This window comes from Schizophyllum commune (genome assembly GCF_000143185.2).
Source record: "Schizophyllum commune H4-8 unplaced genomic scaffold SCHCOscaffold_8, whole genome shotgun sequence".
NCBI lineage: Eukaryota > Fungi > Basidiomycota > Agaricomycetes > Agaricales > Schizophyllaceae > Schizophyllum > Schizophyllum commune.
In genome coordinates, this window is record NW_026089545.1 from 5,906 (window position 1) to 27,107 (window position 21,202).

General features: G+C 58.3%; 5 protein-coding genes across 5 annotated transcripts; 1 reads left to right on the forward strand and 4 right to left on the reverse strand.

The window, feature by feature from the left end:
- Window positions 1–7,349: 7,349 nt before the first annotated feature.
- On the reverse strand, window positions 7,350–8,882 carry SCHCODRAFT_01098839 (uncharacterized protein; the record flags this gene model as incomplete). Its single annotated transcript, XM_003030309.2, has 1 exon — window positions 7,350–8,882. One exon carries the CDS (start codon window positions 8,880–8,882, stop codon window positions 7,350–7,352), a length of 1,533 nt encoding a protein of 510 aa, XP_003030355.1.
- Window positions 8,883–12,148: 3,266 nt separating this feature from the next.
- SCHCODRAFT_02582087 (uncharacterized protein) lies at window positions 12,149–12,749 on the reverse strand (the record flags this gene model as incomplete). The annotated part of the gene is made up of 2 exons (XM_050343929.1): window positions 12,344–12,749; window positions 12,149–12,284 (listed from the first exon to the last, which is right to left on the reverse strand). Exons 1-2 carry the CDS (start codon window positions 12,481–12,483, stop codon window positions 12,149–12,151), a joined length of 276 nt encoding a protein of 91 aa, XP_050198999.1. The 5' UTR covers window positions 12,484–12,749.
- A 106-nt stretch (window positions 12,750–12,855) lies between these two features.
- SCHCODRAFT_02689948 (uncharacterized protein) lies at window positions 12,856–15,105 on the forward strand. Its single transcript, XM_050346818.1, has 9 exons — window positions 12,856–13,144; window positions 13,202–13,339; window positions 13,398–13,439; window positions 13,489–13,505; window positions 13,560–13,738; window positions 13,788–13,841; window positions 13,898–14,503; window positions 14,563–14,718; window positions 14,770–15,105. The coding sequence occupies exons 1-9, from the start codon at window positions 12,915–12,917 to the stop codon at window positions 14,926–14,928; spliced, it is 1,581 nt and encodes a 526-aa protein (XP_050199000.1). The 5' UTR covers window positions 12,856–12,914; the 3' UTR covers window positions 14,929–15,105.
- SCHCODRAFT_02630249 (Clavaminate synthase-like protein) lies at window positions 14,887–17,170 on the reverse strand. Its single transcript, XM_003030307.2, has 9 exons — window positions 16,990–17,170; window positions 16,695–16,928; window positions 16,519–16,641; window positions 16,101–16,467; window positions 15,977–16,048; window positions 15,824–15,912; window positions 15,619–15,772; window positions 15,488–15,562; window positions 14,887–15,435 (listed from the first exon to the last, which is right to left on the reverse strand). Exons 2-9 carry the CDS (start codon window positions 16,901–16,903, stop codon window positions 15,367–15,369), a joined length of 1,158 nt encoding a protein of 385 aa, XP_003030353.1. The 5' UTR covers window positions 16,904–16,928; window positions 16,990–17,170; the 3' UTR covers window positions 14,887–15,366.
- Window positions 17,171–17,703: 533 nt separating this feature from the next.
- On the reverse strand, window positions 17,704–20,821 carry SCHCODRAFT_02630257 (MFS general substrate transporter). Its single transcript, XM_003030306.2, has 13 exons — window positions 20,797–20,821; window positions 20,196–20,560; window positions 20,034–20,141; window positions 19,872–19,986; window positions 19,755–19,822; window positions 19,549–19,679; window positions 19,186–19,400; window positions 19,046–19,106; window positions 18,761–18,929; window positions 18,534–18,669; window positions 18,196–18,404; window positions 17,849–18,146; window positions 17,704–17,796 (listed from the first exon to the last, which is right to left on the reverse strand). The coding sequence occupies exons 2-12, from the start codon at window positions 20,376–20,378 to the stop codon at window positions 17,871–17,873; spliced, it is 1,671 nt and encodes a 556-aa protein (XP_003030352.2). The 5' UTR covers window positions 20,379–20,560; window positions 20,797–20,821; the 3' UTR covers window positions 17,704–17,796; window positions 17,849–17,870.
- Between the last annotated feature and the right edge of the window lie 381 nt (window positions 20,822–21,202).

Here is a 21,202-nt window from a genome sequence, read left to right on the forward strand (position 1 = left end):
TGGTTCATACAGACGTGCCACCCGTGTCAAGAACGCTTGAAAGCATTGGCGCGCATCCCGCCGGTGGTAACTTTCACGCCGTCCTTATTCCAGGTCGTCCACATAGACACCACGCATATGACACCCGCATCGAGAGGCTTCAAATACATTGTCCACGCCAGGGACAGTCTCTCTAATTGGCTGGAAGGCCGCGCGCTTCGCATTGAGAACGCGGTCACTATAGCTAAATTCATACTCGAGGAAATACTCTGTAGATGGGGTTGTCCCGAGGAAATCGTGACCGATAATGCGTCCCTTATGAAGTCCGCTATGCGCTGGATTTCTAAAGAGTATGGCGTCCGCCATGTCCGCATATCGGCCTATAACTCTCAAGCCAATGGAAAAGTTGAACAAGTACATTGGGATATCCGGCAGTCGCTAGCGAAAGCCTGCGGACCGCAGCTAAACAAATGGTATAACCACCTACACTTTGTGTGGTGGGCCGACCGCGTAACCTTACGGAAGCGACTCGGAGTATCGCCATATTTCCTTGTGACAGGAGCGCAACCGCTCCTGCCATTTGACATCGCCGAAGCGACCTGGCTCATTGACTATCCCCTGCGCACACTTACGCGCGAGGAGTTGATTGGGTACCGGGCCCGAGCCTTAGCGAAACATCATGCGGAAGTAGGCCTTGTCCGCTCTCGAATCGCGAAGGAAAAGCTTGAGCGCCTTCACCGCTATGAACGCGAATACGGGCATGTTATCAAACTGCTCGACTTTAAACCAGGCAGCTTAGTGCTGGTCCGGAATACTCGCATCGAGAAATCACACAGTGACAAGATGCTACCGCGTTACCACGGGCCCATGGTGGTCATACGGCGGACGCTCGGAGGCTCTTATATTGTGGCAGAACTAGACGGAACCGTCTTTCAAAATAAGGTCGGAGCATTTAGAGTATTGCCCTACCGTTCTCGGGCCTCTATAACCTTGCCCGACGAAATACACTCATTAATCGACTTGTCTCCGGACGAGCTCGAGAAACTCATGGCCTCGGACGAGCCGGACGAGGACGAAGTTGCCCAAGTGAGTCCTGACGGGCTCGCGGACTTGGACGACGGAATTCTCAAAGAAATCGACGACGCTCTGCCGGCGCAACCCCTACCCGACTTCTCGTTCCCTGATGAGCCAGACGTCGAAGCGCAGGGACGACCGGACAGCCGAGACGAGCTTGACCGTCGGGACCGTGAGGACGACGACCACCAGTCCGAGTCGGAAGGCATTGAAGGCAGTGAGCCCCCGGGCTTCCTGGACGACGCCCCCGACGAATCCCCGGACAGGGAACTCTCCCCAACTCCCGAACCTGGCGAGCGCCGGTCCCGGAGGACCATCAAGCCTACGGAGAAAGTCCGTGCCGCAGGTGGGCAAAGGGAGATGAATAAAATGGCAAAATAAGAGCCATACTCCAATGGTGTACGCACACGCGCCGCACCAGGTGCAATTCTTCACGAGTCAGTCTGGATTGACAACCGCAAGCTCTACGAGCCCTCTGAGGTCCGGGAATTGTTGGTTCAGGCTTCTTCAGGCTCTGACTCTGTGAGAACAAAACAAAAATTCGTTGAATAGGTATGCCTCGACTACACAGTCCTAAGTACACGGCTATCTGATAGTAAACGAGTGTGGTGCCGCGTCCCGAACGCGAGACTACTGAAAATAAATAAACTAAGCTCAGCTCAGCCCACACCAGGCGGTGTAAGGGTCAGAGCGGGTGGAAAACGAACGTCGGACATAACGAATGACTGGGTATACGTGCGAGTCAACGATCCAGACCGAGCCGCCTACGCAGCAGGCAGGGTAGCGATGGCGGGGGTCTCCTCCTCCGTCTCCTTCGCGCTCGAGCGCGTGGTGGGCTTGCTGGACTTCTTGGCCGCGCGGCTGGACGAGCGCGACGCCTCCTTCTTCTTAGGTGCGGCGCTGTCGACCTCCATCGCCTCGGCGGCGCTGCCGGCTCCCTCGGTGACCTGAGGAGCCTTGGCTTTGCCAGCCTCGGAGATAGCGTCGTCCAGCTCGGCCTCCGAGTCTGCGACCAGCGCGTCTGTCAACGCTGCCTCGGCGCGTGCAGCGGTCGCCGGAGAAGCATCGCGCTTCGCGCGCGCCTCCTCGTCGACCTTCTGCACCGTCTCCGAGCCCGTAGAACGGCTGGTGCGACGCGAGCCCGGCACGCCTTCGTCGTCCGACTATAAACTCGGATGAGTATCATTAAAAACACATCGATTCAGGCCACATACCGCGTCGAACTTGGCGAAGACCTCGCGCGCCGTCGCGCGGCGGTACACCTTCGACAGAGTGCGACGGGTCCCATCCATCGCGGTGTGTGCAGCGCACAACGCACCAAGGTTCAAGGCGGACGCGTTCAGGACCGCCGTGACCTGCGCCAGGCTATGGACGACCACGCCTAGATCGAATTCACCGTCCCCGTACGACTGGCGTCCGAGGGTGTTCGCGCGATCGAAGATCGCACTCGCACCTTCGCCGAGCGCCGTGGCGATCGGATTCGCTCCGTACATACCCTCGACCATAAGGCCTTGGGTGCCGTACTGAGAGAAGCCGGACGCCGAGGCGTCCCAGACGTACATCTGAGATGGAACTTGGGTTAGCCCCAGACAACAAATAAGCGGCAGAAGATGGACGCACCTTAGCAGGACGGTCGCCCTCCGTAGGCGATCCGGAGCGCTTCAAAGATCCAGGGTCTGCCGCGGCAGCAAGACTGTCCACGATGGGGGCCGACGGCTCAGAAACGTCGGGAGCAGAGGGACCGGGCGCCGCGCCCTTGCGGTTGCGACGAGCCTTCCCCTTGCCCTTCGATGACTCCGCCACGGCGGGAGCGTCGGCGTCGTGCATGACGACGTCGTCGGCGTCCTTGGGGGCAGTCTCCTCGGCCTTGAGCTGCGAAAAACAATAAATCAGTCTATTTAGACGACAAATAACGTCCGACAACGCACCTTCGAGACGATCTCCTGCAGAGATCGCTTCGTGGCCGACAGGCCGCGGTAGAAGTCGTCCGCAGACTCCCCGGGTGCCAGACTGTCCGTCGCCGTGTAGCAGACGGTCAGGCAGTGGGCCATGATCGGCCGCTTGTCATGGACCTGCTTGAAGTCCATGATGACCTGCAACGCTCAGTGTGAGATGGGAGGCGATCAGCGACGATCCGAACACGCACCATGACCCCATCGAGCGCGGCAACCAACTTCTCCTTGTTGCCCTCATAATGCTCGACGACCTTGGCGTCGAGCGCGCGCAGCTCCTCCACGTGTGTCTTGAGATACTTGACGATCTTCCTGGCGGCGGGAAGGTCGCAGTGCGCGACCTCGCGGAGCGCGGTCTTGAGCGCCGCCGAAGCTGAAGGCAGAAGCGCAAGAAACTGATCGAAGAGATCGCGCTGGTATTTGTTGGCCATTGGGGGAGATGAAGGAATGAATCGTTGCAGTGGGTTGGACTCATCCGTCCAGCGCGCTCCGATCTTATATCATGACCGCGCGGCCGGTCAGGGACGCGATATCCGCGCCCTCTGCCGCAATTTCATAAATTTCTACCTGCTCCTGAACTCCACACCGGCGAGGTCGCCGACATTTTTGGTGTGGGGGAGATAGGCTGCCGATCCAGCTCGTTCCACGACGGAGATTTTCGCGCCGCTATCGCGAACAAGCACGACTCGTTAAGTCGAACCACAACCGGCAGTGGCCGACGGTCACGTGCGACCCACGCGAGCACGCCGCCGAGCAGCGTTCAACTGGCCGACCACTAAGGCGGTCGCGCAGCGTAATTTATCGCTTCTTAGGTCACTTGGCATCGTCCTAAATCATCCAAGAAATCAAGAAGTACAATTGAAACTGGAGTCCGTACAACAAGAAGTACAAGAAAAATCTAATGTACAGGGACCCAAGAAAACACATATCTAAGCGCGTGTCGCGCGCATTGTCCCCGTTAATCCAGAACTACCTACCACGTTTCCTCCTCGAAGGAAGCTGTCGGGATGGTGCGGGTCAGCGAGGATACACAAAAACGACAAAAAGAAATCAAAACGGGACTTACCTCGGCCGAGCGCTCAGAGCAACTCCGCTGGACGGTCGCCCGAGGGTCCCTCCCTCATCCACTCCGGCGTCGGGAAGCGCGAAGGCGCTGCGGGCTTGGGAGAGGGAAGAGCAGGGGGCTCGGCGTCGTTGTCCTCAAGCTCTTCTTCCTCCTCCTCGGCGCCCGGGTGCCCCGCGTTGCCGTCCTCTTCGTCCTCGGCGTCTGGGAGGTGGGTCCAGCCAGGCTGAAGCCCCGAGCTACCCGCCACCGGCCACTCAGGCGCGTCGTCGTCACCCAACCCCGCGAGCATGCGCTGCTCGTTGTGGGCGCGGATCTCCTCCTTGATGCGGAGCATCTGCTCCTCCTCGTCGGCGAGGCGCTCCTGCTCCTCGGCCTGCTCCTCGAGCATCTGCGCGTCGTCCTCGGAAGGAGGCGAGGTGAGACCAAGCAGGTCACCGTTCAGCCCGTAGATGGGCGCCGGCCCCTTCGCGATGAACTCGCCCTGACGCCGCTCGCTAGCCTCGTCCTCCGTCTCGACGTAAGGCAAGAGCTCGCCGTCCGCATCGCGCGGGCGACGGTCCCAGTCCACGCGGAAACGGACGGGCGGCACGACGTCGCGCTCCTCGGACTCGGGTTGAGAGCGCTCTTCCGCCTCTTCCTCCTCCTCGACGTCCGAAGGCGTAGCGGCCTTCCTGCCGCGCCGACCGCGCGCCGAGCTCGGACCCGCCTTCGCCCGACCCTTGCCCTTCGAGGTGGAGGCGGCGGCCCTCGTCTGTGAGCGCGTGCGCTTGCGCGCGGGCTCCGGCTCCTCGACTTCGACCTCGTCGTCGTCGGAAACAGCGGCGACCTTCCTCTGTAGAAGTGTTAGCCTGTAGAACCTGAAATCCAATCGCAACAAGGTGGAACGCACCTTAGCAGCGCGCTTGCGCTTCGTCGCGCCCTTGTTCGTGTCGTTCCTGTGCGCCTTTTGCCCTGGATGGCTCCTTTGGGCTGGCGTCGCGGGCGCGCACCCACTCAGCTTGACCTCACCGAGGCCGCACCGCTTTGCCTCGACCGCGACGAAGTCGGCGGGCAGCTGCGGCTGTTGCAAGAGCAGTACGTCCTGCGGGCGTTTAGTCGAGCTGTGAACACATAAAAAAAAACGCCGAGGACTCACCAAGTCCTCGTTCGCCCTTCGCGGCACCCGATCGCGGTCAGCGACACGCAGTGTCGCGTCGTGCGTCGGGATATCGAGCCCCACGATGTTGATCACATACCTAGATTGTGAAAATGTCAGTGGGCTTCACTCAACTATGTCCGAGACCTACCGGGGGCGCGCGATCTCTTGTAGCGCGTACCACTTTGACTCGGAGTCCGATGCCTTGAGGCAGTCGAACAGGAAAAACATCGCCCCTTGGATCGCCGCGGTCGGCGCCCAGGGGCCCGTCTCTCTCAGTTTGCGCGCTTGCGCAATGGCGTCGGACAAGGATATCTACAATCAAGCGTTAGCAAGCGCCGGAAACAACTTGCACAACGGAGCTTACCAGCTTCTTCTTGAGGATCGTCGCGCGCTTCTTATCGCGCTGGATCCCCCGTACCAAGTTCACCACCGTGGGCTCCTCGCCCTTGAGCAGCGCGCTCGCATCCTTCTCGATCTGGTGGAGCTTTCGGGCGAAAGCTTGGTGCTCTTTGCGCACCGTCGAGTGTGGGCCTTCGTTGCCGGCGGTCATCTCTAGATCGTCGTCAGTATGGCCGGCGCGTCGGAACGCGCGTACCAGCGACGTACCTTCGTGGTTCAGGACAAGTTGGAAAACCGTGGGAGATGCGCACGGCCGGCTTTTAAACGACCATGCATGCCCGGAACATGCGGCGTGAGCCAAAAGCTTAATTAGCGCCCTGCCGCCCTCCGACAACTACCTACCAAGAGACTGCGGCAGCAGTCGACTGCGAGTCACCCGACGACCCAGTAACAACACCGAGTCACCCATCCACCTTAACTGACCGAGGACGGTCCAGATTATTGGTGTGGGGGAGATGATACGCCCTGCGGCTGAAAAACGCGGAAAAACATACACAAACAAGCGATATCTAGTCGACTTGGTCTAGATTGTATGGGCGGATCCGTATATACTGCACCGACGTCGCGACTGTACAACGGGCGCGTCGGGGGTATTTTATGACATAGAAAACCAGGAGCGCCACGCTTCCTAACCTTCAATACAACTAGTCCGCAGCATTATCCGTCTGCAATGACTGACCAAGGATAGCAGCGAGCTCTTCGGCGCCTGATCACGAGTCTGCGCGTCGTCGATGACATCCTGCGAGTCCTTTGGCGGGCCCTACTTAATCAAGTAGCCGCGCTATACGCGCCTCAAGCCTTCAGTCCTCTTGCCCTGCTGTGTCAAGAGAATCTAGATTATTGTTGGGGCTCGGACAAGCCTTCCTGCTGCTCGCCGTCATGCGGAGACACGCAGAGCACCGCGCAAGTGGAACTCGAACCATCAACGTGACTACACGTGACTTCGGGTCCGAGACCGGAACTTCGGGTCCGAGCTCGTGATCTCGGACATCGCCGAGTTGAACTCCGAACCGAGCGTCGGCGCTGCCAAGCGCTGTCCGCCCCGGCAAGGGCTTCACTCCCCGCGTATCGACAGTCCAGACTGTACGCTCCCCGCCGCGCCGGCCTCTGAGCCGCGTCGCGCACAAGGGAACGGGTGGAAACCAGGCCGGCCTTGCCTTGGTAAACATCAACAAGTGTGGAATCGCGCCCGGCATCGCGGCGCAGGAGGATACCCGACCAGTCAACCGCTCTACCGCCAGGAACCGCAGTCATTGCGCGATTATTCGGACAGGAGAACGCGCGGATAGGCGTTATAGTTGGATTTTGACTCAGAGATAGGCATTGTGTGTTACCGCGCGGTCTGGACGGCCGAGACGACGCGTGCAAGTTATATACCGAGACCTACATACGATTCGAGGACTTTTCCCGCCCCGCGCAGAGAAGCCCTAGTACCTACACACCACACCAAATAAACACAACCGCGTTAACCCGCACTTTACACAACATAAAAGCCTGAACTTCCGAGTGCATTAAACCGCCTTGGGAACTTCAATCAAACCCGAAAGCGCTCGTAAGAACGCCGAGACGTCCGATTGCCCCACTCGACTTCTCGCTTCAGTCCAGCTCGTCTGGAACTGGCATAAACAACACAATCTATCCCCTAGTAATATAAATACTCGGACTCGCCCGCTCTCGTAGCGCCTCCAGTCTAGCGTGTTCATTGCTATCGTGGTTGTTGGTGTTTGGTTGTGTGGATCGTCTAGCTAGACTGTACTTCGCGTCTTTCGTGAGCGTACGATCCCATCAGAGGTGGTCCCCCTCTGCCTGATCGCTTACGTTCCTCCCGACGGCCTCTGCTTCGCTGACTTGGCGGACCGCTCGTGAGTTTGCGCCTCGAGTCCCGTCGATCCTTCTCTGGTTTCCTCCTCCAGTCTGCGTCATCCGCGTTGCCCCTCGACTTGGACTGATGCGGCGGCGCGTCCCTTTCGCGACTGGAACTGCCTTCTGCGCGTCGCGCGTACCGCGCGGTCGAGATCGACTCGAAGCCTAGCTGCTTGTGGGGCGGAACATAAGCGGTAGGTCTCAGATCCCCCGCCAATGCGCCGATACCCGACTGCCGCCGACGGAGCGGTGAACGTTCTCGGCGGGGGGAGCGTTCGCGTCGCCTGTAGTCATCTCGGCGGGGCGACCTTTCCCTTCGCGAAGCGCTTTCTTCGCGTGTTCTTCTTCTCTCGCTCGACGAGTCTTCTCTCTCTCTCTCCGACAGTGACCCGCTCCTCGCGTCAGCGACGAACTCGGCTCTCTGCTTCCCTTTGCCGCTCCTCCTGGGCGGCACATATTCCAGGTAGCCCGCGAGAGGATTCCCCGTCTCCGATTTGCCGTCGTGCTCAAACCGCTCGCCATCCACGTAGTACTTGAGCGGCGGATTCCATTCGGGGCGCCGTTCCGGGAAGGCGTTGTTGAGCTCTCGAGGGACGACGGTCATCTCTTCGAACGTCTTTCCCATGAAGCGCCTCCGATATGCGCTTGGTGCGTCCGGGTTATACTCGTCCTTGTCCTTATACCCCGGCACCGCTCCTACCACGTACTTCAGCTGCTCTTCGGGGTTGGAGATCTCGTCAAGCTCTCGGTAGACGCTGGATGGAGTAGTGATAGGGGACATGAAAGGAGGATGGCGGCCCTGCGCTAGCGCTTCCGCTCGGCTTCGCATCTTGCGGTACTCCTGAAGAGCGACTGCCGCTCGGGTACTGATAGCTGACCACGCTAGATGCAAGGCAGACAGAGTACGCGCATGGGTCAAGTTACGAATAAGGACGTCGTTCCTGTCTATCGTCCAACGGCCCGCTTCCAAGTCGGTCATGTCGGGTCTCGCCGCCGGCGCGAGCGCGTCCAAAAGGTCCTGGACTTCCTCGAAGGTCTGCTTCACGAAGTTCAGCACGTCCGTCTTGACCGCGAACCAAGGTTCTGGCCGCACCGAGGGCAGCTTCTGCACTCCTCGGTCGACTATGTCCTCCTTCTCCAGCGTCTTCTGGTGGATGAGAGAGTCGATTCGCTTGCGCGGAGAGTTCAGATCGGCGTCCGGATTCGAAGGGTCGTCGACCAGACGGAATGCCATTTGCACACTCCTGATGGTGGCCATCCGTGTGTCTTCCTCAGTCTCTGAGTTCCCTGGGGACGTACGTCCGGCGTCCTCCCGGTTTTGCGTGTCCGCCTCCGTCGCCTGCGTACCCGTCTGCGCGGGCGAATCAGAAGGCCCCGCGGCGCTGGTGCTGGCGCCCTTCGAGGCGCTCATGGCGCGCGCACGCGGGTGTGGCGTGGGGGGTCGAGGCGGAAAGTTATTTCTGGAAGATAGAGTCCGCGAGCTAGCGGTAGTGGGGGTAGGTGAAGGCGATTGACTCGCACGCCTTAACTCGTGTTCGGATACGCTCTCGCGCGCCGAAGAGGCTATCAAAGGATTTAGTTCAATGGGGGTGTAAGCGAGACGTACCGAGAAGCTTCGTCTCGAGTCTTCGCGAGATCCCACAGTGTCCACTCTGTAAGAGCCTAGCGGCTTGGTGGGTACTTCTCACGAAGACGCAGCGGGCGCGATAGAGTGGTCGCCTACTGGCGAGATAGAGGGCGAGGGAACGGCTATCCTGTAGCCCTTGGTCACTCACACCTGAACGGCTCTCCGTAGCAGGTGTCTCGTAGTAGGCGGAGCCCTCGTGGCGTAGCCGCGGGACGAAGCGGGTGCAAGTAGAAAGGTAAGTCTTATTCTCATAATTGTGCGACTAGATAGTGATGTGACGAAACGTAAGTCCGCGGCGGTGCACGAGGCGGTCACTCGCCCGACACGTGCACCGGCGTAGCATAGGTAGAAGCCGTATCAGCCGTAAAGTAAGCGTAGCTCAGCGTCGTAAGTAGAAACAGAAAGAAAGAAAAGAGAAATGCACTCGACAATACCGGACTCGCTAAGGAGTTACCCTTCAAGATGCCCAGGACCCTCACAAGATGTCCCCGTCGTCGGCGTCGGCGAGCTTTGCGCGGAAGATCTTGATCAGTTCGGCGACCGCCATCTCGCTGGTGTTGGTCTGCTCGAACTTCTCGACGAGCTTCTCCCAGAGTTCGCTCGCGTGCTGGTACTTGTGGAGCTCGAGGGCGATGTCGTTCGAGAGGTGCTCTCGGATGGTGGAGAGGGCGCGGGCATTCCGCCAAGACCAGGTCTCCCTCCGCGCAACTTGGTGAGTGGTGGAGGAGGAGCCCGATCCCGTGGATGTGGTGGTAGTAGCCGGAGCGCCGGGCGACGTGGACGGGGGAGAGGACGTTGTCGGCGTCGGTGGAGACACCGCAATCTCAGGGGGAGGGGATTTCTCCGACCCAGTCACCACGGAGGTGAGATCGTCCCTGTTGAGGGCGTCGGTGACCCGGAGGCGCCAGAGCGGCCAGTCCGCCGCGTCGGTGAGCGTCGGGACCTTGCTGTCCTTGGGAGCCATGGCGCAGAGTGGGATAGAGTGAGTCGCAGATCGAAGTCTTGCTCGATTTAGGCCATGGGGCTCATAACCTTTCACGAGCTAAAAGAGCGCAGGACGCGCAAGACCTCAGTCTTCCTGCTAGGGAGATAGCGACTGATATTCATACCTAAAAGAGCGCAGGACGCGCAAGACTAAAGTAAGGTTAGTATATAATATAGGTACAGTAAGTGAGCAACATACCCTCAGTCTTCCTGCTAGGGAGATAGCGACTGAGGGAAGTTGGGAACGAGGTGCCACGTCGCCTGTATCTACAGATAGGGGCACCTTCCTAATCCGGAGCGTGACGCTAGTGCTATGTTACGGTGGAGGGGTCGAACCTCCACTGTGTGACGTGACACTTTGTGGCGCGTCACTGGGGAGAAGGCAGACTCGCCCTCCTACGCACCACTTTTGACAGCGACAGACCCGGTACAAAGCCCCGGGCAGGGCCTCAGAGGCCCCCCTCAGCCGCAAGCTGGAGGGGCTGGCGCGCCCAGCGGCAACGCCGAACACAGACACAAACCGAAGGCGACAACGCACGGACTAAAGAGTGTATAAGTGTGACTACTCGGTATATAAGGCGTGAACGCGTGACGTGACCGAGTGACTGCTAGAGTCGAGCTGTACATGTAACAAAACCAACTCGTGACAAATACAAGGATGAGCCAAGCCATCAGTACAATAGTCAGACGTGCCTTGTCTTCCATGTGTACCTACTACTGACTTGCGTGTCAAGCCTTGTATCAAAATATTTTGCCACCGAGTGTAGAGCACGACGTAGTGTAAAGTAACATTAGCTGTGCTGCTGGAATAATTCGTGTACTATAGTACCGCCGCGGAGACTGGCAACATATTGTCTAGTATAAATTAGCAGATTTGTTCTGCTAGTTCAGCCGCTCGGCCGCCCGGAAGATGCGGTCGGCCGCCCGAAGGATATGCGGCATGCCGGCACACTGTATTAGCAGACCCAATGCACTAATTCACGTGCGAGGCGGCCGAGCAATCACCTCGATTTAGCCAACTCACCGCGCAAAGTTAGACACCCGGTCGGCCGGTGCGCATCCGGTCGCTCAACTTAACAAATTTATTCTGCTAATTTTGCCGACTCGGCCGGCCGGGTGCGCAACTTAGCGTGTTGTGTCCGCTAATTCAGCAATATCATGTTGAGTATTCTGGTTGGAGTTCGCTTTTTACCTTCACCACAGACATTTAAGCAATCTTTTTCCTTAACTGTTGACCATATATCTGTGAAGGAGTTGGATTGGTAGGGCAGTTGGATTTCCGGAACAAGCGGTTGTTACGGGGATAAGATGGATAGTCCTGTACGCGAAGGTGACGAGTGGACGACATACCTCGTACGCGACATCAAGTTCTGTGTGCGAAGTTCCTTGACTTCCACATCTTGAGCAAATATCGTAGCGGACGACGGGTGATTCTTCCAAAGCCGGCCAGTACAGTGAGAGTATATGAAGACGCACCACCCATAGTACGCCGACAAACGATGCAGGCTGAATGATACACAATCCACAAAGCGCAGCTGTCTTGTTAAGACGCATCGCGGGGAGAGCTGCGGTTGCCCTCGTCACTTACGGCGCACCTTTGAACGAGGTACCGAACACGCACGCGAAGGGGAAGAGCAAGTCCGTCAATTAGCGACAATAAACATCGTAAGGTAGCAAGGTAAGCGCTTTATGCGCGCGAATTCATGAGTCCGTTGTGAGGCTGCGCGATAAGGGACGTCGGGAGTGTGGCAGGACGGCGAAGAGGCTTCGTGGAATACTGCCACAGAGTCTTCGTAGGATACGAGTGAGGTCGGTGACATGTCTATGGAGGCCTAGTCGACTACATGGGAGATATGTCCGTGGTAGAATACAGGATAGATAGGCGGGCACTGCGATTGAAGTGAAGCGTCCGAGATGAACCTGGAAAGAGGAGAATGGTATGCTACATGTTCGTGATGGCATTATCGCCTCGTAGGTGAGTGGAATGAGCAAGGTCTGCAACTTTGTCAGCTATGTTCTATGCGCTTTACTGACAGACGCACCTTGTAATCCCTCAACTAGACGACCTAGACGGCGTACGCGCACGCGGACGGTTCGTTGTGCTTGCGGTATGCGCACGTGAGAGATTCGTTGCACTTAGGAGCTCGAGCCGAGGGCTCGCCGCGCTTCAGCGCGCGCGCGCGGAAGGCTCGTTCCACTTGACTGCTGTCGCAGCTGTAGTTGACACGTTAGCTGTGATCGACGCGCAGAGGAGTACAGACGCACTATCGGCAGTATATCGTGGTCTGAGGGGCAGAAGTCCGCGCGCTAGGCGCTGTCCATTTGTCTCGGGGAATGGGGCTGCACCGACAACGGAGGCCAGAGCGATCGTAGCGATGACGAAGACGACGGAGAGCTTCATCGTTCTTGTTTCGCAACCAAGGAGGGAGATATCTTCAGAGAATACCGGCAGACGAGAACAGAGTCAACATGCGCGCGGGAAGGGGGATGGAGTGCACGAAGAGTATACGCGCTGTGGGGCGCTTTGCGCAGCCGTGATATCATACGAACGTCGGAGGATAGTGCGTCGGAGAACATATCAAACGCGACGTAGCAGTTTCATGTAGTACACTTCTGGGGCTGGAAGAGGGAGCTGAGGCAGAGGACAGCCTGAGGCGACGAGCGCTCGATGATGGAAGGAGCCGAGCCTGTCAATATTTGTGGCGTCAATGTGAATCGGGAGCGCACGTGGCGAATGTGATGACGAGTTGCCTCCGATCTCATTTGGGATCTGCTTCCGTCATTCATCTTCCCCCGCATCCATCTTCAGATCTCGATATCTAAAGCTTGACAATGAGCGGTAGCGCTAGTACTAGCGCCAAAGTCCATCGTCCCCCAGCCAGCCGTGGAAGCGGCACCTCGAGAGCCAGACCCGACTGGAGTCCCACGCCCGATCCGACGTTCGACATCGAGGATGCCGCAGATCCTCGGCTGCCCTCAAGCTCGAATTCCAGTGACTTCAGGTCCTCCTCAAGTAAGAACAAGGGACGGCAGAAGGTAGAGAAGCAACCTGGGCACGATAGGTGCGTCATTCTTTGAACATACGTCCTGGTTCTCGCGCTGACCTCAATCGGTGATAGCACGATCTTTGGTCACCTCCAGCGAGTCCCCCACTTCAAGATCTTTAAGGGTTTTGACGATATGTACGCCGAAGGCGTCCATTGCGCGACACAGCGCGGTATAGCGGGCTCGCACACGGGATGTCGATCGGTCGTACTGTACGATACCCCCGCTTCCTCGCTGCACGATCATGTCACGTCTGACAGCACATCACAGGAATTCAGGCTATACCGGCGATCGCGAGGCACCTAATGAGATGTACGTCTACTTCATCTGTCCTTCTAGCAGCGCGCTAATGGTCTGCTAGTATCATGGATGGCGAAGGTTCGCTGCTCAACCTCCCGGTCGGATACCCTGTCGCTCATACCTGACATTCAGGCGGCCGCAAGAAGAACAGCAAGGTTCATGAGCGAGACCAGGACTGGGGAAGCACGGGAAACAAAGCTCTCCTCGAGTCATGGCATTCGGGACAGCCTGTGCGCGTATGCCGCGGTTCGCTTACACGGTACGGGCCCGCGGAAGGATATCGCTACGACGGCGAATGGACGGTCATCAACGTGCATAACTCGTCCATCTACCCATTCATCGTGTTGAGCAATCTCACAGGCCTGGCAAGTCAAGGCGCCCGACGGATACCTACGCTGCCAGTTTCACCTCGTCGTACGTCGACCTATTCTATCGCAATCATCTGCGTACTCACATGCCCATCTTCCTAGCGCCTTCCCAACCAGCCCCTCGACCCCGATCACGGCATGCCCGCCCTCTCCTTCCGCCTCCTCCAAGCCATCGCCGACGTCGACCGCTTCCGCCCGCCCAACGTGTATCGCCGACAAGAGGACACGCCACGTCTTATCGCGCAAGCTGAAGCCATCATCGAGGGCGGTGAAGGGCCGGGTCCGAGGAAGCGCCAGAGGAGGGAGTGGGACGATCTGCCTGGCATTGAAGATGGGTGGGCGGCGGGAAGCAGTAGGACGACGGCAAGTAGGAGATCGCCGAAGAGAAAGAAGACGCAGGCGACGGTTGTGATCTCGAGGGCGGGTGCTCGCGCAACGTCGGCGCCGACGCCGTCGGGCGCGAGGGCACCATTGCGCAGCGCAAGGCAGCAGTTGTCCCTCGACATGGAAGAGACAGATCCTGCGGCGTTTAGGCCGCGATGTCATCGTGCGCGGCAAGGGTCAAGTTTCTCTGGACCACCCACCTTGCCCTCCTCGCCCGTCCTCTCTACGCCCCCACCTCCCTCGGCGACGCGTGGACAATACAGATACTCCCCATCCGCGCTGGACCGGCAAGACGAGGGGAAGCAGCGCGGGATCAAGCAAGAGGTATGCTCTATCGCCTTCAGTTCCCATGTCGCTCTTCCCTTCACTGACTGCACTTCTAGGACGCTACCGACACGCCCATCCGCTTCTTCGATCTCCCCGCGCCGCCCCGCCGTCAACCGCTTCCCAGCTTCAAACGCTTCTCGAGGGCTTTACCGCCACCACCGCCTCTGGACACAGACCCCGCCAATGCGTCCGACCTCCAATTTTCAAGCCAGGTAAGTCAAGAGCGAGTGCGAGTATGGGGGACGCACGCTAATGACTTGCAGCAGCAGCAGCCGGCCCCCTCACTGCCGCCCATCGACCTTCCACCTTCAACCACGACTGACGTCGCTCAGCTGCCGCATCTCGACGATGCGAACGCACCACCTTATGATCCAAACGACCTGGACGAGGGAGAGCTTACCCTTGAATACCCCGACGAGTAGGCGGGGACACGGAATACGAATTGACCTGTTTGTTATGTCATTTGCTGTGTATGACTTTATGATCTTGTATGTGTAACGTCTAGCTATGTAAGTATGTGTCGCGCACGTCGTGCTATGTTGTATGTACTATGGGACCCATGCATACGGACCATATTCCTAGCACTGAGATTCTCGTCCAGGAAAGCAAAGCGCAGGTCCGACTTGCGCCGCTGGTTGGTGCAGTTGTAGTTTCGAGAGAGCGCGAACGCAAAGTTCACGTCGCAGGCTCCTCCCGCTCTCGCGCGCACGCTTCGTCGATCGATTGACCGAAGGCACGGTCTTCCTCCGTGATAGCAAGCGGAAAAACTTCAACGCTCACCAGTTGGCGAGGCGTTGAACGAAAGAACGACGATGTATTCAAGAAAGTATACACATTCCTCGTACTACGCGTCGGCCACCTCATACTTCGGGTATAGCATCCTCCGTGCGACCTTCCGTGCCTCTGCTTGCCAGCCACGTCTCGGGACCCTGCGCGCGAGCATTAGAGCGATAATCTCAACGCTAGACACCAAGTTCTCACCTTGCGATTGTTCATACGCTGATTTCGGATGCGTCGCGCAAACCAGTCAAAGGCCGTCGAGCCCGTATCATACGCCTATGGTATCGAACACGTTAGCTTTGGTGCGTTGACGAACAAGGATTTGGACCTACGCTAACGTCCTCTCCTTGCGCACGTTTAGCCTCGATAGCATCGCGGATGATAGGGCTTTCGTCCGTGAGCGCGCGCAAGATCTGGCCGTTCCCGGGGCGTGTGAAGAACACGAGCGACCACCGAGGGAGGTCAGCTTGGAACGAAGGCGGCGGGCTGTATAACCAAGGTTAGCACGACGTCAAAAAAGCAGAGACGACAACGTACACGACGCGATGAATGTTGGACCGTAGGATCCCGCCGCTGAAGAGCGCCATGGCGTCGCCGAGGTTGCATATCGCGTGTCCGGGAAGGGGCTGACATGATAGAAGCGCGAGTTCAGTACAAAGTGCATTGTATGTAGGCGTTGCAGATGCTCACCTTGATGTATTGCCATCTCTCCGAGCCCGGCGGGAGAACTTGCAGACCACCGAGGCGATTGTGTAGGAAGGACTGTCGAGGGGTTGTTATTGCTGCATGGACTACGACGACAAAGACCACCCACCAAAGAACCGAAGTCAGTATGCGCGCCAATTGCCTTTCGCGCCTCGCGTTCCTCAGGCGTCAGCGGCATGCTGTGAATCACGCGCGCTTCGCTACCGCTATGCTCCGTCTCAGAATGACGACGTTGCAACGAGTCCTTCGGGAGCCCGAGTCGCTCGCCGAGCGTGGCAAGAAGTATGCTGTTGACGTCGACCGACTTGCGAACGAACGGTTGGACGACAGTGGGCATGGCTTTCACAACAGGAGCGGGGTATGTTCGGCGCGCAACGACGGGATATGCAAGAGCGTCGTCCTTCGCGATGTTGATGAACTCGACGGTGTCGCGAGTGCCCGCAGCGTCGGTAGCATTCGCGCCGGCGGCCTTGTAGCTGCGATAGAATCAATCTCGTCTCGCGTAGGAGACTATCAGACAAACGCACCCAAAGGAGTTCCCTGTATCGCCCTGCTCGAACTTCATCTTCTCCTTCAGCGGTAGGCGCATCACATCCTCGCCCATCTTGAACATAGCTTCAGCTTCCGCATCAGCTCCGTGATTCTTCAGGCTACGAAGCGCGTATCAGTACTGATCTCTTGAGAAGCGGAGCACGATACGCACTACCAGAACCCAAGCGTTGTCGCTGCCTCCCAGAGGCGATCGATCTCTGCCTTGTCCCCAGCCTTGATGCGTGCATAGTCGACGACTAGCAGCGGATGTGTTGGGACGTCAGAGGGGAACGCAGGGAAGTTGTGGCTTGTGGCGAAGCCACGCAACGAGAGACGAGCACAGCTCGTGGTGAAAGGGCGCCGCGCGATCGTCAGGAGCATCGTGGACGTAAATGCGCGGGATGACCTGCGGGAAAGCTTGTAAGCGTTCACGGCGGCGAGGTACTTATACCCTGCACGCGACCCACAACGTCAGTGCTTCTGGAGGCCCAGCAATGGAACATCGTGTACGCGTAGTGATCACGCGCAGCCGCACCCTGTCGGCGTCGCTCTTCGGGAAGCGAGTTGGACAGCGGCGCATGCCCTTCATCGCGAGGGGCGTCTTCGAGCGAGCGAGGCCGACGGGCGTCGTGGGATGGCGAGAAAGGGTGACCGCTTGCTCGCCGCGGGCATCGATGATGATCTGTGGGAGAAGGACCTCAGAGGCATGAATAGAGGACTGCGTGGGAAGGGCGAAGCCACCGCATAGAAACGGCGGGATGCGATTCACACAGTGCTAAAGCTGGACGAAACCATCCCCGCGAAGGTTTGGGCCTCGCTAAGAACGAGAACAATGACTGCAAGGGGGTTGGTCAGTACTGACAGCTCACCGAGAACGTCAATGAGAACGCACTTTACGCGTCACTGCCAATCATCCTCCAGATTGCACGTACAATAGGAGGAAGAGTGGGGTGACAGACTGAGGAAAGTCGACGCTGGCTAATCTAAGGACTCCCAGCGGGAGTTATCAGAAAGGATGAGTTGAATTCTTACCGAGTCTCGTCATATACTCGAGGTGCGCTGCTCAGAGAACCACGAGAGTGGCGCAGGACTTGCGAAGGTTGCGTCTTCACTACGTTCAAGGGTTTGACTCATGCATGCCGCATGTCGTCCAATCTCCGCGGATCCTCGCGTCTTCATTATGAACCCGAGGTTGAACTCCATTGCGTCGTCTGTATCATTACAGTAATGCCCAATATATGTAGTCTATCAGTACCGTATGCGGGAGTCCTGCGCTAGAGCTCCATTAGCACCAATAATAGCTTCGCACAAACACCCCCCACTTACATCGTTGGTCGTAACCCTCCCGCTAAACGTGCGCCTCCTCCCTTTTCCCCTCGCCCGCCTCGACGTCCCTGACCGCCGTCCGCTCCTCGTCTGTACTATATGACGTGACCTTCTCCTCCTTATGCCCTACGACGCCCACGCCGCGCAGGAAGATGAACGCGAGTACGCTTGCGAGCGCGCCGAAGCCGAATGCTGTCCACTGCGCCGCACGGTACGCGTCCAGCGGCGTCTTGCCCGACATCTTCTGCACATTGTCAAAGACGACGGTGGAGACGGCGATGCCCATCGAGGTGCCGAGCTGCAATAGCATGAGCGTCACCGACAAGCGCGTATTGAGATCGCTTCACCTGAATCATCGTCTGAAACAACCCCCCGCTCACGCTCTGCTCGTGCGGCTTCGAGATCTTCGCGATGAACAGCGTCCCCGCTGCGAACACAAAGTCCGCGCCGAAGACGGATGTGATGGCGGCGGGGAAGCCAAAGGCCCAGTAGGGCGCGTTCGGGTCGATGACTCCAAAGAGGAGGGCGGCGACGGAGGTGATGAGGGTACCGGACACTGGAAGGGGTGTTAGTGGGTCGCGTGGAAAAGAGGTGGGAAGAGAGGTGAGAGGGGAACACGTTAAGACAGCGCCGTGAAGGGGTTGGTTAAGGAACTGGAAAGGATCAAGAACTTGAGACGACGTACACATGAGCCACACCAAGCTAATATGCGCAACAAACTGCGCGATAAAGACATTGCACAACACACCCGTCACGAACATCGGGATGAAGCGGATGCCGGCGAGCATGGGTCCGTAGCCTTGGTAATTCTGGTAGAAGAGCTGAAGCAGATGCGCGCGTTAGCAAGGTCATCGCCACGATACGCTCAGCGCCGTGGAAGAAACACGAATGCGCCCACGAACACCCACTCACCTGCGCCCAAAACTGCCACCCCATAAACACACACCAGTTCAAGAACGCAATGAGCATCTGCACGCCGTACCTCCCCCTCGCGCGCGCGAACAGCGACGGGCGCATGAGCGGCGGGGGCGTCCAGACGGAATAAGGCGCGTTCGGGTTGTCCTGCACGCGTTCGAGGTACCTGTGGCGGGAGGTTAGTATGTTCCTCGTCCGAGAACTTCGTCGTCTGTGATCATGCCCGTCATCCACTGGCACCTCGCAGCGACGGATGTAACCCGTTCAAACCATCGTACTCACCACTGCCAGCACAAGAACACACCCACAAGGAACACGCCGACGACGAGCAGCGCGATGATATCTACAATGCGAGTCAGCACCTCGTCTCTTTTCACCACTCCTTCACTCTCGCTGACAACGTCTATTGAAAGACTACTCACACCCGGTCGCCCACTGATTCGGCTCCGCAATCTCGCCCTGCGCCAAAATGAAGATGATAAATGTCAACCCGGCCGTGACGAGGAACGCGCCGAGCCAGTCCACGCGCCGGTCCTTCTCCGTCGAGGGTGGGTCGCGCGGGATGGCATAGAGACCACCGGCGAAGGTACCTCCGGAGAGGGCGGCGGTGAAGTAGAAGGCGGAGCGCCAGGTTGGGCTGTATGAGGTAGGGGAACGCGGGAGAGAAGGGAGGGGGATGAAGTTGATAGGGAGGGATGGGAAGTGTGAGAGCGCCACGTATGAGGGGAGGAGAGAAAGAAGAAGGTTAGCCAGAGATGTCGGAGGGAAATACAAGACAAGCGCACTTCGTATATTGAGTCACCGCGCCACCGACGAGGGTGCCTAGAACACCGCCAACGGGGGCGCCGGCCGCGAATGTGGCGAAGGCGATCGAGCGTGCGCGAGATGGGGGAAAGGCGTGTGCGAGAATGCCAAGCTGGGGGGACATATATCAGCGCGCATGTAAGAGCGCATGTAGGAACGCATGCGAGAACGCATGTTCGGGACGTACGGCGGCGGGGATAGTGGCTGCACCGCCTGCACCTTGGAACCCTCGTAGAATCTCAAGCGTGACCGCATCTACATGCGCGATCAGGACAGACTCTTGTAAATGAAGGGGAGAACGCACCATTGCAGAACCCACAGCCCAGCCCGAAAGCGAATAGCCAAGCCGCCCCCGCCAGGAACGTCTTCTTCCGACCGTACACATCCGCTATCCTCCCGAACATGAGCAGCAGGCATCCCTGTAACCAGGTCAGCACGTATACAGGATGGCCAGTGTACCACGCACCGAGCTCAATGCATAGGCGTTCGTCATCCACTGTAGCTGGTCCTCCGGAATCCCTAGGTCTTCCCCGATCGTAGGCAGCGCGATCGCTACGGCGTTTATGTTCGAGATCTAGGGTGCACGCCATGTCAGTTCAAGCACTAGCAAACCGGTTTGACTACGCACGTTGACTGTCATCGCCGTCGTGCATACGGCCGTGAGCGCAATCCCCATCGCCAAGCTAGGTAGTGGAGGGGGCGGTTCATCGTGTCCTTCTGCGTGGTCCTCGGAGCTCGCGCGCGTCCTCTTCTTCTCGAGGTCGTGCGTGGGGGCGCCATGCCCCGCGTCGTGCCCATGGTCTGCGGACATCCTCGTGTCGTGTTGTGTCTTTTGGTCTAGTCGTTCCGTACGTCCTCTTCTTCAGGGGTCCTTACTCGGAGCCGTCCGTCGTCCGTCGTCGTCGTCCGCGTCTGCTGCAGCCGTCCCTCCTCGGGGAACCTCAAACTTCGCGTCTAGCCTCGAACAAGATGAGCGTCGAGAACAAGCCTTGTCTGCGTCTCTTTTTAGCGCCTAGGCACGTCATGGCGGGGATAGGATGATCGGTTCGAGCACATCGTCCGTCGCGTCGCATCCGCCAATTTTGGTCATCACGGGGGCCGAATGGACGCCACCGGATACCTTTTTAGGATTACCCTTTGTTGGCGGAGGTTGCCGCAGGTCATAAAAGGTCACAAACGCCTATCTCAGGCGTACCTCCGATGGCTGGACTTCGGCAACTGCTGCTTACCTGGATGTTCGCTGGGGGAGACGGGAAAGTAGGCGGGCTGACGAAGGTTTGTAGTAAGCGAAAGATCAAGCGCAGTCTATCAACGTTCAGTTCCTTCTCAATGCCCGCCTTCGACACCCACCTCGGTCCTCCTTCATTTCCTCACGAGATCCCTTTAACTTCTCGACATGCGATGCGCCGAAAGCAACAGCTGGAGCGGCTAACGGAGTCTCCTTACGAGACGCTGCTCTTCATCATCGCTGCGCGAGCAGATGCGCGTTCGTCGGTGCGTTGTGGGTATACAGTAAGGTGGATAGCTCTGGGGCTGCGTCGCGCACGGGAGCAGGTGGGTGCTATGCGTTTGCCATTCAATAGATGCGCTCACTCGACGTGGGCTGCATCGCCTGAAGGCGCAAGCGCGGAGGGA

What these genes read in the sequence shown, in the direction of transcription:
- SCHCODRAFT_02689948 (XM_050346818.1), top strand. Translation starts at nt 12,915, where the DNA reads ATGAGCGGTAGCGCTAGTACTAGCGCCAAAGTCCATCGTCCCCCAGCC. An exon ending in AAGCAACCTGGGCACGATAG is followed by an intron (nt 13,145 to 13,201) that starts GTGCGTCATTCT and finishes AATCGGTGATAG; the next exon opens with CACGATCTTTGGTCACCTCC. An exon ending in GGATGTCGATCGGTCGTACT is followed by an intron (nt 13,340 to 13,397) that starts GTACGATACCCC and finishes AGCACATCACAG; the next exon opens with GAATTCAGGCTATACCGGCG.
- SCHCODRAFT_02630249 (XM_003030307.2), bottom strand. Translation starts at nt 16,903, where the DNA reads ATGCTCCTGACGATCGCGCGGCGCCCTTTCACCACGAGCTGTGCTCGT. An exon ending in ACAACGCTTGGGTTCTGGTA is followed by an intron (nt 16,642 to 16,694) that starts GTGCGTATCGTG and finishes CGCGCTTCGTAG; the next exon opens with CCTGAAGAATCACGGAGCTG. An exon ending in GATACAGGGAACTCCTTTGG is followed by an intron (nt 16,468 to 16,518) that starts GTGCGTTTGTCT and finishes ATTCTATCGCAG; the next exon opens with CTACAAGGCCGCCGGCGCGA.
- SCHCODRAFT_02630257 (XM_003030306.2), bottom strand. Translation starts at nt 20,378, where the DNA reads ATGTCCGCAGACCATGGGCACGACGCGGGGCATGGCGCCCCCACGCAC. An exon ending in GGGCTGTGGGTTCTGCAATG is followed by an intron (nt 19,823 to 19,871) that starts GTGCGTTCTCCC and finishes TCGCGCATGTAG; the next exon opens with ATGCGGTCACGCTTGAGATT. An exon ending in GGTGGCAGTTTTGGGCGCAG is followed by an intron (nt 18,670 to 18,760) that starts GTGAGTGGGTGT and finishes CATCTGCTTCAG; the next exon opens with CTCTTCTACCAGAATTACCA.